This window comes from Rhinoderma darwinii, chromosome 6, assembly GCF_050947455.1.
Source record: "Rhinoderma darwinii isolate aRhiDar2 chromosome 6, aRhiDar2.hap1, whole genome shotgun sequence".
NCBI lineage: Eukaryota > Metazoa > Chordata > Amphibia > Anura > Rhinodermatidae > Rhinoderma > Rhinoderma darwinii.
Window position 1 is genome coordinate 139,748,709 of NC_134692.1, and position 15,879 is coordinate 139,764,587.

General features: G+C 37.6%; 1 protein-coding gene across 2 annotated transcripts in view; it reads left to right on the forward strand.

Moving 5' to 3' along the window:
* The window catches only part of PEMT (phosphatidylethanolamine N-methyltransferase), a 165,306-nt gene that overhangs the window by 93,105 nt on the left and 56,322 nt on the right, over positions 1 to 15,879 (forward strand). Inside the window, exons 6-7 of one of the 2 annotated variants that reach the window (XM_075830662.1) lie at positions 7,415 to 7,489; positions 9,686 to 9,770. In XM_075830662.1, coding sequence (XP_075686777.1) covers positions 7,415 to 7,489; positions 9,686 to 9,740 — 130 coding nt within the window. In that variant the 3' untranslated portion in view covers positions 9,741 to 9,770. Of the gene's footprint in view, positions 1 to 7,414; positions 7,490 to 9,685; positions 10,105 to 15,879 lie in introns of those variants that run through there. The other variant, XM_075830661.1, reaches the window with a different exon arrangement.

A 15,879-nucleotide genomic window follows, 5' to 3' on the forward strand; every position in this document is an offset into this window, starting at 1 on the left:
ATATTTACGCGCCGCTGTCAAATGACGGCGCGTAAATAGACGCCCGCGTAGAAGAAGTGACCTGTCACTTCTTTGGCCGTATTTGGAGCCGCTATTCATTGACTCCAATGAATAGCAGCGCTAATTACGGCCGTAATTGACGCGGCGTTCAAGCGCCTGCACATGCCGTTACGGCTGAAATTACGGGGATGTTTTCAGGCTGAAACATATACCGTAATTTCAGCCGTTACGGACCCCCGCCGTGTGAACATACCCTAATACTGCCCCCTATATACAAGAATATAACTACTATAAGACTGCCCCTATATACAAGAATATAACTACTATAATACTGCCTCCTATATAAAGAATATAACTACTATAATACTGCTCCTATATACAAGAATATAACTACTATAATACTGCCTCCTATATACAAGAATATAATTACTATAATACTGCCCCCTATATACAAGAATATAACTACTATAATACTGCCCCCTATATACAAGAATATAACTACTATAATACTGCTCCTATATACAAGAATATAACTACTATAATACTGCCCCCTATATACAAGAATATAACTACTATAATACTGCCCCTATATACAAGAATATAACTACTATAATACTGCTCCTATATACAAGAATATAACTACTATAATACTGTTCCTATATACAAGAATATAACTACTATAATACTGTTCCTATATACAAGAATATAACTACTATAATACTGCTCCTATATACAAGAATATAACTACTATAATACTGCCCCTATATACAAGAATATAACTACTATAATACTGCCCTTATATACAAGAACATAACTACTATAATACTGCCCCTATATACAAGAATATAACTACTATAATACTGCCCCTTTTATACAAGAATATAACTACTATAATACTTCTCCTATATACAAGAATATAACTACTATAATACTGCCCCCTATATACAAGAATATAACTACTATAATACTGCCCCTATATACAAGAATATAAGTTCTATAATACTGCCTCCTATATACAAGAATATAACTACTATAACACTGCCCCTATGTACAATAATATACCTACTATAATACTTCCCCTAAATACAAGAATATAACTACTATAATACTGCCCTCTATGTACAAGAATATAACTACTATAATTCTGCCCCTATATACAAGAATATAACTACTATAATACTGCTCCTATATACAAGAATATAACTACTATAATACTGCCCCCTATATACAAGAATATAACTACTATAATACTGCCTCCCATATACTAGAATATTACTACTATAATACTGCTCCTATATATAAGAATATAACTACTATAATACTGCTCCTATATACAAGAATATAACTACTATAATACTGCTCCTATATATAAGAATATAACTACTATAATACTGCTCCTATATACAAGAATATAACTACTATAATACTGCTCCTATATATAAGAATATAACTACTATAATACTGCTCCTATATACAAGAATATAACTACTATAATACTGCTCCTATATACAAGAATATAACCACTATAATACTGCTCCTAAATACAGGAATATAACTACTATAATACTGCTCCTATATACAAGAATATAACTACTATAATACTGCCCCCTATATACAAGAATATAACTACTATAATACTGCTCCTATATACAAGAATATAACTACTATAATACTGCCCCCTATATACAAGAATATAACTACTATAATACTCCCCTATATACAAGAATATAACTACTATAATACTGCCCCCTATATACAAGAATATAACTACTATAATACTGCTCCTATATACAAGAATATAACTACTATAATGCTGCCCCTATATACAAGAATATAACTACTATAATACTGCCCTATATACAAGAATATAACTACTATAATACTGCCCCCTATATACAAGAATATAACTACTATAATACTGCTCCTATATACAAGAATATAACTACTATAATGCTGCCCCTATATACAAGAATATAGCTACTATAATACTGCCCCTATATACAAGAATATAACTACTATAATACTGCCCCCTATATACAAGAATATAACTACTATAATACTGCCCCCTATATACAAGAATATAACTACTATAAAACTGCCCCTATACACAAGAATATAACTACTATAACACTGCCCCCTATATACAAGAATATAACTACTATAATACTGCCCCTATATACAAGAATATAACTACTATAACACTGCCCCCTATATACAAGAATATAACTACTATAATACTGCCCCTATATACAAGAATATAACTACTATAATACTGCCCCCTATATACAAGAATATAACTACTATAATACTGCCCCCTATATACAAGAATATAACTACTATAATACTGCCCCCTATATACAAGAATATAACTACTATAATACTGCCCCTATATACAAGAATATAACTACTATAACACTGCCCCCTATATACAAGAATATAACTACTATAATACTGCCCACTATATACAAGAATATAACTACTATAACACTGCCCCCTATATACAAGAATATAACTACTATAATACTGCCCCCTATATACAAGAATATAGGTACTATAATACTGCCCCCTATGTACAAGAATATAACTACTATAATACTGCCCCTATATACAAGAATATAACTACTATAATACTGCCCCCTATATACAAGAATATAACTACTATAATACTGCCCCTATATACAAGAATATAAGTTCTATAATACTGCCTACTATATACAAGAATATAACTACTATAACACTGCCCCTATGTACAATAATATACCTACTATAATACTCCCCCTATATACACGAATATAACTACTATAATACTGCCCTCTATGTACAAGAATATAACTACTATAATACTGCTCCTATATACAAGAATCTAACTACTATAATACTGCTCCTATATACAAGAATATAACTACTATAATACTGCTCCTATATACAAGAATATAACTACTATAATACTGCCCCCTATATACAAGAATATAACTACTATAATACTGCTCCTATATACAAGAATATAACTACTATAATACTGCCTCCTATACACAAGAATATAACTACTATAATACTGCTCCTATATACAAGAATATAACTACTATAATACTGATCCTATATACAAGAATATAACTACTATAATACTGCTCCTATATACAAGAATATAACTACTATAATACTGCCTCTATATACAAGAATATAGCTACTATAATATTGCTCCTATATACAAGAATATAACTACTATAATACTGCTCCTATATACAAGAATATAACTACTATAATACTGGCCCCAATATACAAGAATATAACTACTATAGTACTGCTCCTATATACAAGAATATAACTACTATAATACTGCCCCCTATATACAAGAATATAACTACTATAATACTGCCCCTATATACAAGAATATAACTACTATAATACTGCCCCCTATATACAAGAATATAACTACTATAATACTGCCCCCTATATACAAGAATATAACTACTATAATACTGATCCTATATACAAGAATATAACTACTATAATACTGCTTCTATATACAAGAATATAACTACTATAATACTGCCCCCTATATACAAGAATATAACTACTATAATGCTGCCCCTATATACAAGAATATAACTACTATAATACTGCCCTATATACAAGAATATAACTACTATAATACTGCCCCCTATATACAAGAATATAACTACTATAATACTGCTCCTATATACAAGAATATAACTACTATAATGCTGCCCCTATATACAAGAATATAGCTACTATAATACTGCCCCCTATATACAAGAATATAACTACTATAATGCTGCCCCTATATACAAGAATATAACTACTATAATACTGCCCCTATATACAAGAATATAACTACTATAATACTGCTCCTATATACAAGAATATAACTACTATAATGCTGCCTCCTATATACAATAATATAACTACTATAATACTGCCCCTATATACAAGAATATAACTACTATAATACTGCCCCCTATATACAAGAATATAACTACTATAAGACTGCCCCTATATACAAGAATATAACTACTATAATACTGCCTCCTATATAAAGAATATAACTACTATAATACTGCTCCTATATACAAGAATATAACTACTATAATACTGTTCCTATATACAAGAATATAACTACTATAATACTGTTCCTATATACAAGAATATAACTACTATAATACTGCTCCTATATACAAGAATATAACTACTATAAGGGTATGTTCACACGGCCTATTTACGGACGTAATTCGGGCGTTTTTGCCCCGAATTACGTCTGAAAATAGCGCCTCAATAGCGCTGACAAACATCTGCCCATTGAAAGCAATGGGCAGACGTTTGTCTGTTCACACGAGGCGTATATTTACGCGCCGCTGTCAAATGACGGCGCGTAAATAGACGCCCGCGTAGAAGAAGTGACCTGTCACTTCTTTGGCCGTATTTGGAGCCGCTATTCATTGACTCCAATGAATAGCAGCGCTAATTACGGCCGTAATTGACGCGGCGTTCAAGCGCCTGCACATGCCGTTACGGCTGAAATTACGGGGATGTTTTCAGGCTGAAACATATACCGTAATTTCAGCCGTTACGGACCCCCGCCGTGTGAACATACCCTAATACTGCCCCCTATATACAAGAATATAACTACTATAAGACTGCCCCTATATACAAGAATATAACTACTATAATACTGCCTCCTATATAAAGAATATAACTACTATAATACTGCTCCTATATACAAGAATATAACTACTATAATACTGCCTCCTATATACAAGAATATAATTACTATAATACTGCCCCCTATATACAAGAATATAACTACTATAATACTGCCCCCTATATACAAGAATATAACTACTATAATACTGCTCCTATATACAAGAATATAACTACTATAATACTGCCCCCTATATACAAGAATATAACTACTATAATACTGCCCCTATATACAAGAATATAACTACTATAATACTGCTCCTATATACAAGAATATAACTACTATAATACTGTTCCTATATACAAGAATATAACTACTATAATACTGTTCCTATATACAAGAATATAACTACTATAATACTGCTCCTATATACAAGAATATAACTACTATAATACTGCCCCCTATATACAAGAATATAACTACTATAATACTGCCCCTATATACAAGAATATAACTACTATAAGGGCATGACCACACGTGGCGGATTTCCTCCGCAACTGTCCGCATCAATGCCGCACAGAATCTGCGTTGCAGATTCTGCTGCGGATCTGCACAAAATGTGCAGTACATTGATGCGGACTAGCTGCTGCGGACTGCGGGAAAAGTGCTTCCCTTCTCCCTATCAGTGCAGGATAGAGAGAAGGGACAGCACTTTCCCTAGTGAAAGTAAACGATTTTCATACTTACCGGCCGTTGTCTTGGTGACGCGTCCCTCTTTCGGCATCCAGCCCGACCTCCCTGGATGACGCTCCAGTCCATGTGACCGCTGCAGCCTGTGCTTGGCCTGTGATTGGCTGCAGCCGTCACTTACACTGAAACGTCATCCTGGGAGGCCGGACTGGAGACAGAAGCAGGGAGTTCTCGGTAAGTATGAACTTATATGTTTTTTTACAGATACATGTATATTGAGATCGGTAGTCACTGTCCCGGGTGCAGAAACAGTTACTGCCGATCGCTTAACTCTTTCAGCACCCTGGACAGTGACTATTTACAGACGTCTCCTAGCAACGCTCCCGTCATTACGGGAGCCCCATTGACTTCCTCAGTCTGGCTGTAGACCTAGAAATACATAGGTCCAGCCAGAATGAAGAAATGTCATGGTAGTAAAACCAATACGCTCCGCAGCACACATAAGATCTGCGGACTTCATTGCGGAATTTTGACTCTCCATTGAAGTCAATGGAGAAATTCCGCCATGAGTCCGCCACTGCTCCGCAACAGACAGAGCATGCTGCGGACACCAAATTCCGCTCCGCAGCCTATGCTCCGCAGCGGAATTGTACGCATCGTCTAAACGAACACTGCTAAATTAAAGTGTAAGTCAATGGACAAACGGCACCGCTGCGGATTAACGCTGCGGAGTGTCCGCAGCGGAATTTAAGTGAAATTCCGCCACGTGTGAACCCAGCCTAATACTGCTCCTATATACAAGAATATAACTACTATAATACTGCTCCTATATACAAGAATAGAACTACTATAATACTGCTCCTATATACAAGAATATAACTACTATAATACTGATCCTATATACAAGAATATAACTACTATAATACTGCCCCCTATATACAAGAATATAACTACTATAATACTGCCCCCTATATTCAATAATATAACTACTATAATACTGCCCTCTATATACAAGAATATAACTACTATAATACTGCCCCTATATACAAGAATATAACTACTATAATGCTGCCCCTATATACAAGAATATAACTACTATAATGCTGCCCCTATATACAAGAATATAACTACTATAATACTGCCCCTATATACAAGAATATAACTACTATAATACTGCCTCCTATATACAAGAATATAACTACTATAATGCTGCCCCTATATACAAGAATATAACTACTATAATGCTGCCCCTATATACAAGAATATAACTACTATAATGCTGCCCCTATATACAAGAATATAACTACTATAATACTGCCCCCTATATACAAGAATATAACTACTATAATACTGCCCCTATATACAAGAATAGAACTACTATAATACTGCCTCCTATATACAAGAATATAACTACTATAATACTACCCCTATATACAAGAATATAACTACTATAATACCGCCCCTATATACAAGAATATAACTACTATAATACCGCCCCTATATACAAGAATATAACTACTATAATACCGCCCCTATATACAAGAATATAACTACTATAATACTACCCCTATATACAAGAATATAACTACTATAATACCGCCCCTATATACAGGAATATAACTACTATAATACTGCTCCTATATACAAGAATATAACTACTATAATACTGCCACTATATACAAGAATATAACTACTATAATACTGCCCCCTATATACAAGAATATAACTACTATAATACTGCCTCCTATATACAAGAATATAACTACTATAATACTGCCCCCTATATACAAGAATATAACTGCCTCTCTCCCTATCCTCTGTTTTTCTATGTGGCCTGGCTGGATTGTTGTTATGGAGAGGTATATGTATGTATAGGAGTATATATAGGAGTATATATATATATATATGTATAGGTAGTGCCGGTACATTAGAGGAGAGCAGGATGTCGGGGTCGGTATTGCGCTTTCTATGTGCGATCTTTTCTAGTAATGTTTAATTTTCATCACGCTTTGATAATGGCCGCTCTTCGCTCTCTCATAGTCTTGTATTTTTCTGTTACCTCAGGAACTCCAGCCCTGCCGGTTTTCTTCTCACCGCTGTGGTCGCTCTGTGCTACAAAGTCGCCATCTTGTATGAGGGGTAAGTGATCTCTAATGTCTCAGTTTGGAGAGTACACGATTATTCATGCGGCTCTATACGGTGACACGCGCACATTTTTGCCCTCACATTTCCTCGCACTGCCACCTCTCAGTTTCAAGTATTTTTCTAGTTAGTAATGAATAGCGCTGCTCATCCTGTACTTCCTGATTCATGAATACAATACCAAAACTACAGTTGAGACCGACACATACACATTATAGTCATGTAGCGGTAAGTCCCACGATCCCGTGCTGGTGCAGGTTTGCTGTTCAGGAGTCTGAAAAAGCTGGGTGATAACCTCTGTGCTGCTGTAAAGAATGCTACTTCGTCTGTCACCCAGCTTTCCCAAGTAGAGATATCACAAAAAAAAAAAAAACTTTTTAAATTCGGAATCTCCGAAATTTTCCAGCACATGTGCGTCAAGTAGGGACATCTCCGCACCTGGTAACGCAGGATGCAGCCGTTACCGGCGAACTCAGCCAGCGATTGTGTGGCGTAATAAATGTCCGAGCCCAAGGGCCGTGCTGCCAGCTCATTAATATGGAGTTCAGCGTCCCTGCACTGCGCACTCACAGACCTGGCACTGCTACATGTAACCGTCTCCATGAGGTTATAGTTAATGAGGGATAATAAAGCGTCCACCTGGGACACACGGGCCCCGACCAGTCATCACAAGTCCTCTCCGTGCCAATGATTTTCCGCAGCAGCGCGTCCTGACCGGCTGTTTATAAACACTGAGCTGCACATTAACAGCTGCGTTAATTAAAGGGCACTTCATGCCACTCCAAGCGAGAGCGCAAAATAACCCTGTGCCGCCCTTACCCAGGGATGGAGAATATGTAAGACCAGGGAGGAGGGGGGACACGGGGGTCCTGTAAGTTATAGCTGGCGATGTGGTGAGGACAGTATTAGATGTTATGGAATAGTCCTTAAGTCGTCCTCAACTACTTCTTAGTTATATCTCATTCTGGGAAAGCTGGGTGGCACTTTATATGGCTACCGGTTTAGGTCCCATAGGGGTTGTAGTCCATCTCTTCCAGACTTGGGTTCTTAGGTATACATCCCCCATTATTATATCATTGCATGTCTAGGTAGCAGCCCCTATGTAAGGCGTAGTGGAGGTCATTCTGGGTATTACCCAGCTTATAACAAGGACGACAACTGACGTGTAGGAAGGTCATATATGATCAGTTATATATAGTCGGTTATATATGATTAGGTCATAAACCATATATGTGTCATCTATAGTTGGGTCAGTCAGTCGTTTATGAATCGGTCATATATCTGTAAGCTTTGTATGGCCGGTCATTTATAGGTTGATCATATATGTGGGTCAGTCATCTATAGGGCAGTTAGATATGGGTCACTCAGTCATTTATGAATCAGTCATATATGTGTAACCTATATAGGGCCGGTCATACATGGGTTGATCATATATATGGGTTAGTCATTATAGGGCAGTTAGATATGAGTCGGTCACCTACTGGTTATCATATACAGTACATGTCAGTTATAGTTAGGTCAGTCGTTTATAGATCAGTCATATATGTGTAAACCTATATAGGGCTGGTCATAGGTTAGTCATCTATAGATCACTTAGATATTGGTCGGTCATATTTTGGTTATTATATACAGTATATGTCAGTTATAGTTGTGTCAGTCGTTTCTGGATCAGTCATATGTGTATGCTATATAGGGCCGGTCATATATGGGTTGATTTTATATATATATATATATATATATATATATGGTTCAGTCATACAGGTCAAATACAAGTGAATCATATGTGCGTCCATAATAAACTGCATGTATCAGTCTTATATGGGACATCGTACATGTGTCAGTTATATACGGTCAGTCATATATGGGCCAGTTGTATATGGTTATATATGGGTCGGTCATATATGTTATAACTTTCTAAAGTGTCACCTATTTTTCTCGCTTTTTTCGATTCCTGAATAGCAAATCTGACTAGCGAGACAGGAGCGGAAACGTAATACTGCATAACGAGCCATCTTGTCAGCAGCCTAGGAAAGCTGGGTGACCACCACTGTAAGAGCAGTAATGGCGGCCGTATTAGTAGTCACCCAGCTTTCCCAGATTTAGAAAATTCCTAAATAGACATTTCAACCACATGATGTAATTGTCGCTGTTTTTTTTACATGTTTTCTCCGTTTTTGTTTTTTTCTTTTAAAGGCCGTTTACTGAGAAAATTTACAGGGACAAAGCGAAAACCAAGAAGAGTCGTTAATCACTTACAGTATTATCCAGCACGAAAACCGTGAGCCGGGGGAGGGGGGGGGGGTCTGATTTATCAATATGGTCCAGGTATCCGCAGCCACTTAGGGATTCGTGCAGTAAGTCATCAAACAGTATTAAATATAGGGAAGCAGTAACCTCACCGAGGCACCAAGTACCTCACGCCTCAGTAATGTCACTGCTTTCGTTGTGTATTGATTCGTTGCGTTCCCATAATAAATGGCTGCAACGTGAATCCCGTTTACTATTCAGGCGACCATTGAAAGGACATTTTGTCTAATTTTATATGTTTTACAGCGTTGGAAATTACACCAAAAATAAAGTAAAAAATAAATAAATTGTCTTTGACTAAATTATATTCCGTCCCCTGATTGTCTAATTTCACGTTGAGACGTTCTTGGCTAATTAGGGTAATGTTCCCCTACGAGCACATTGTGTTAGGTAATTATACGGCACGGCTCTTTTCAGCAAGCTGCAAGGAAAAAAAACGTTTAATTGTCCTATGTGATTGCAGGCGCAGCAGGAAGCATGGCACAACGCCCGCAGACCGCAATCATACAATCACTGCGGCCAAGGCCAAAACCGTGGCTTATTAGGGGATATCACTAATTATTACCATAAACCGGATCAATATAGATAATATATAATATACAGGAGATGAATACAAACCTAATACAGTATAATGTCCAATGTCAAGTGCTGGACGTAACCGAGCCACAATATTTGTTTAATCTGATGTTTATACCAGTATTAATGTTACCTGCTGATTAAATCTGGTTTATATTACTACATGTCCTGAAAGTCACAGAGCTCTCAGTCTCAGAAATGACAGGAGGGAGATCCGAGATCCATACATTGTTGTCATGTAATTTATCATTCTTGTATATAGGAGCAGTATTATAGTAGTTATGTTTTTGTACATAGGGGCAGTATTATAGTAGTTCTATTCTTGTATATAGGGGGCAGTATTATAGTAGTTATATTCTTGTATATAGGGGGCAGTATTATAGTAGTTATATTCTTGTATATAAGGGCAGTATTATAGTAGTTATATTCTTGTATATAGGAGCAGTATTATAGTAGTTATATTCTTGTACATAGGAGCAGTATTATAGTAGTTATATACTTGTATATAGGGGGCAGTATTATAGTAGTTATATTCTTGTATATAGGGGTCAGTATTATAGTAGTTATATTCTTGTATATAGGAGGTAGTATTATAGTAGTTATATTCTTGTATATAGGGGCAGTATTATAGTAGTTATGTTTTTGTACATAGGGGCAGTATTATAGTAGTTATATTCTTGTACATAGGAGCAGTATTATAGTAGTTATATACTTGTATATAGGGGGCAGTATTATAGTAGTTATATTCTTGTATATAGGAGGCAGTATTATAGTAGTTATATTCCTGTATATAGGAGCAGTATTATAGTAGTTATGTTTTTGTACATAGGGGCAGTATTATAGTAGTTATATTCTTGTACATAGGAGCAGTATTATAGTAGTTATATACTTGTATATAGGGGCAGTATTATAGTAGTTATATTCTTGTATATAGGAGGCAGTATTATAGTAGTTATATTCTTGTATATAGGGGCAGTATTATAGTAGTTATATTCTTGTATATAGGGGCAGTATTATAGTAGTTATATTCTTGTATATATAGGAGGCAGTATTATAGTAGTTATATTCTTGTATATAGGAGCAGTATTATAGTAGTTATATTCTTGTATATAGGAGCAGTATTATAGTAGTTATATACTTGTATATAGGGGGCAGTATTATAGTAGTTATATTCTTGTATATAGGGGCAGTATTATAGTAGTTATATTCTTGTATATAGGAGCAGTATTATAGTAGTTATATACTTGTATATAGGGGGCAGTATTATAGTAGTTATATTCTTGTATATAGGAGGCAGTATTATAGTAGTTATATTCTTGTATATAGGGGGCAGTATTATAGTAGTTATATTCTTGTATATTGGGGCAGTATTATAGTAGTTATATTCTTGTATATATAGGAGGCAGTATTATAGTAGTTATATTCTTGTATATAGGAGCAGTATTATAGTAGTTATATTCTTGTATATAGGAGCAGTATTATAGTAGTTATATACTTGTATATAGGGGGCAGTATTATAGTAGTTATATTCTTGTATATAGGGGCAGTATTATAGTAGTTATATTCTTGTATATAGGGGGCAGTATTATAGTAGTTATATTCTTGTATATAGGGGCAGTATTATAGTAGTTATATTCTTGTATATAGGAGCAGTATTATAGTAGTTATATTTTTATATATAGGAGCAGTATTATAGTAGTTATATTCTTGTATATAGGGGGCAGTATTATAGTAGTTATATTCTTGTATATAGGGGGCAGTATTATAGTAGTTATATTCTTGTATATAGGGGGCAGTATTATAGTAGTTATATTCTTGTATATAGGGGCAGTATTATAGTAGTTATATTCTTGTGTATAGGAGCAGTATTATAGTAGTTATATCCTTGTATATAGGGGGCAGTATTATAGTAGTTATATACTTGTATATAGGGGGCAGTATTATAGTAGTTATATTCCTGTATATAGGACCAGTATTATAGTAGTTATATTCTTGTATATAGGGGGCAGTATTATAGTAGTTATATTCTTATATATAGGGGGCAGTATTATAGTAGTTATATTCTTGTATATAGGGGGCAGTATTATAATAGTTATATTGTTGCATATAGGAGGAAGTATTATATTAGTTATATACTTGTATATAGGGGGCAGTATTATAGACCAGTTTCTCCAGCTGCGTACGTGGAGCAGAGCAATATGAAGTGACACCGGGATGTTTTTTCTAAACTCAGAATTCTATTGGTGTCCTTTTTCCAGAGAGCAGTGCATTGTGGGAGATCAAACGACAATAAGGCCTAGTTCACACAAAGTTTTTCGTCAAGGTTTTTGACTCGGAAACCGCGCCCAAAAAATTCTGAAATCGCCTCCCATTGATTTCAATGGGAGACGGAGTCGTTTTTTTCCGCTCGCAGCAAAAAAGAGAAGAAGAATATTTGGCTCGAGCAGCGATCACTTACTGGATCTACTTAGTTTACAGCCTTCATTTTTTCTTCACTTTCTTGAAACACACAGAGAGATCCGGTTTCAGCGTCCTATACAGTCATCATGTGTGAGAAGGAGACTTGGCACAGATGCCCCGGTCTCATGCCTTCTTGCTCCTTTTACATTATTTATATTTCATTCTTGGCAAGAAAATAAGTTTTTGTTTATCCATGCAGCATTAAAGATGAGAAAAAACACAAAGTTCTGGGAAATCCGAGGTGGAGGAGGACCAATCAGAATCTCCAGACATGTCTATATTCCTGGGTTAGGCTTCGCAGAATAGGACATGTGTTGCCTACTGGGATGTGGTGCTGGCTGGACACTTGCTGCCGGAGGCAGAGCTTCAAAGGAGTACAAAGATGGCGGACCTGGGGGCCTTTGTTAGACTCCCAGTCTGCCATAACAACCATTATTACCGGCCGATCGTGCCGTGGGGGGGGGGGGGCGCAATGGCTTGTTTGAGGGTGCGCCTCGCTGATTGGTCACGATTGACCGCGGCTTTTATGGTGTTAAATGGATGGAATCAAAGTGATCTTTGATTTCGCTCGTTGCAGTGAGGTGTCGGCTGTGTAACACAGCCGTCACCCGCTGCGTATGGCGCGAGGTCTGCCTGTGAGCTCGCTCCATCCTAACATCGCGTACAGTTACGTGATATTGCGTTAAGGGGTTAATGGTGCCTGTAGATGTGAAGATTAGGCAATAGTCCCCGTATGGCGGCCATTCGGGTTTCATTTTCTAGACTTTACAGGTGACTTCAGTGGACACTGATTGGTTGCTATGGGCAACACGGCCTCTTTTCCCCTGTTACACTTTTTATACATGAGGCCATTTTTCTAAAGAATGAAATTCTAATATTTCTTTTAATCCGAGGCCGACGGCCATACAACATACCAAGTATCTGACATCAAAGACTCCGGTTCACAGTCTCATTTGTTAGAGACATTTTTCAAGTCAAAGCCTTTGCTTTTCTGCAGATCCGCAGAATGGGACAATACATATTAACCACAACTAGGTCAGGGGGTTCACAAAGTTTTGCAACAAGGAGAAAACTTGCCGACCGACCCCTGAGACCTTAGGCTCACGTTCATGGTAATGTTTACACACATGTTCTTGAGAATCACTTCAAAGAAGAGACCAAAGGAGCCTAAAGAACTGGAATGTGACGGGTCCTTACTAACCGGGCGGCCATTTATTTACAAGGTCACAAGGGGCTGAGAACCAACGTGCAGAACGAGAGTTTCACCAAAGATCGACTATTCCGCACGCGAATACTGGGGTGCGGGGGAGGGGTTTGATTTTTACGGTCAGGAGTCGACTGTCTTGTTCACAAATGACCTGAATCCATAAAGTGGGTAATATGTACAAATGGGCGCCATAGACCCAAACATATTTTATTGGGTAAAAGCATTCGGAGACGATTCTACATTGATACGTAAAAATGCCTTGTATAATTACAGCATAAGGGGAAAGCAAAGAAAAGAATATGGCTCCTTAATTCTTGGGGCAAATCTAAAATAGTAGCGCAAATTTGTAGAATTCTTTCACCTTTTTACATCCTTCATCACCCTAGATGCCACGTAGGGTTCGTGGACCCACAGGTATGGCAGCTGGACAACGGCGCAGGTTACAGTCTATAGTTCGTATAGGGTACCTGTGGCAGCTCGGACAGTAGCAAGGCAGGCTTGGCTGGGACTAGGCAGCAGGTAGACGTCAGGCGTGGAGTAGCAGAACGTAGTGTTCGTGGGCCCACCGGGCCGTACCGCCTTGGCGGTATGGCAGCTGGCCAACAGGGCGCAGGTTAAAGTCTATAGTTCGTATAGGGTACATGTGGCAGCTCGGGCAGTAGCAAGGCAGTCTTGGCTGGGACTAGGCAGCAGGTAGATGTCAGGCGTGGTATACAGCACGGCAACAACTCAGCACGGCACTAGATCAGGTTACAGGATACAGGAAAAGGGAACACTGGGAGCAGGAAACACTAGGGGACCATTTACAAGACAAACTTAGGATACGACAACAACGCTCAGGCATCGGAGGATGGGGCTGGGACCTTCTTATAGCCCAGGGTGCTCTGAGAGCAATCAGTTCAATCTCCCACATGCGTGCGCTTTGGCTTCTCAAGTCTGGACTGAGCTCACGAGCGCACTCTGGTGGTCACTGTGGAACAGGACGGCCGTATGTGCAGACATGTCTGGAGAGAAGGGCGTCAACTCGTTTTTTTCCACTCGCAGCAAAAAAAAGCGACATTATCTTTCTTCAGGCGTTTCTGTCTCTGACCTCCCATTGACATCAATGAGAGGCAGAGAAAAGTTTTTTGCTGCGTTTTTTTTTTGCCCGCAGCGCTCAATGGCCGCGGCCGAAAAAGCCGCAAAAAACGCAGCAAGCGTTCTGAAGGAATTTTGAGGCTGATTTTTCCGCCTGCAAAAAACTCCGGGTGAACATAAGAGCGAAGCTGTAAAAGTCACGTGACCGACAGTGAGGTGGAGATATAATGTTGTCTGTTTCCACGGGCGACCAGCAGAATTTTGAAGTCAGCTCTGTGTCTGAAGAAAACAACATGCAATAACTCGAAAGCCATACAAAAGCCATAAGGCAAAGGAGTCTAATCGTAACGTCACTTGTTGCGTAGATTTGAATTGGGACATTTTGATGACACTTTGCTGAAATTTCACTTTAAGTCTAAAATGACACTAAATTTCCGAAAATGGCGGACAAGGGTCAGATTCTCAATGATGGGAATGAGGATTTCGCTTTTTCATAAACATTTTTAGGTGACTCATGGGGACTCAGGGCAGAACGTGCAAACATTATTACATATTGAAATGTCCCTCTAAATATGGAACGTGTCCTTACTGGAAGTGAGCTGTGAACTCGATGCCCTGAGCGGCACAAAGTGTCACTGAAACATATGTGCAGCTCACGGCGGAGGGAGCACGCTCTGCGGGGATGACAGGAGGGCGAGCTGTCTAGTCGTATAGTGGAGGTTAACGATTATACCGGGTTATTAAAGCGGAGCTGATGTAA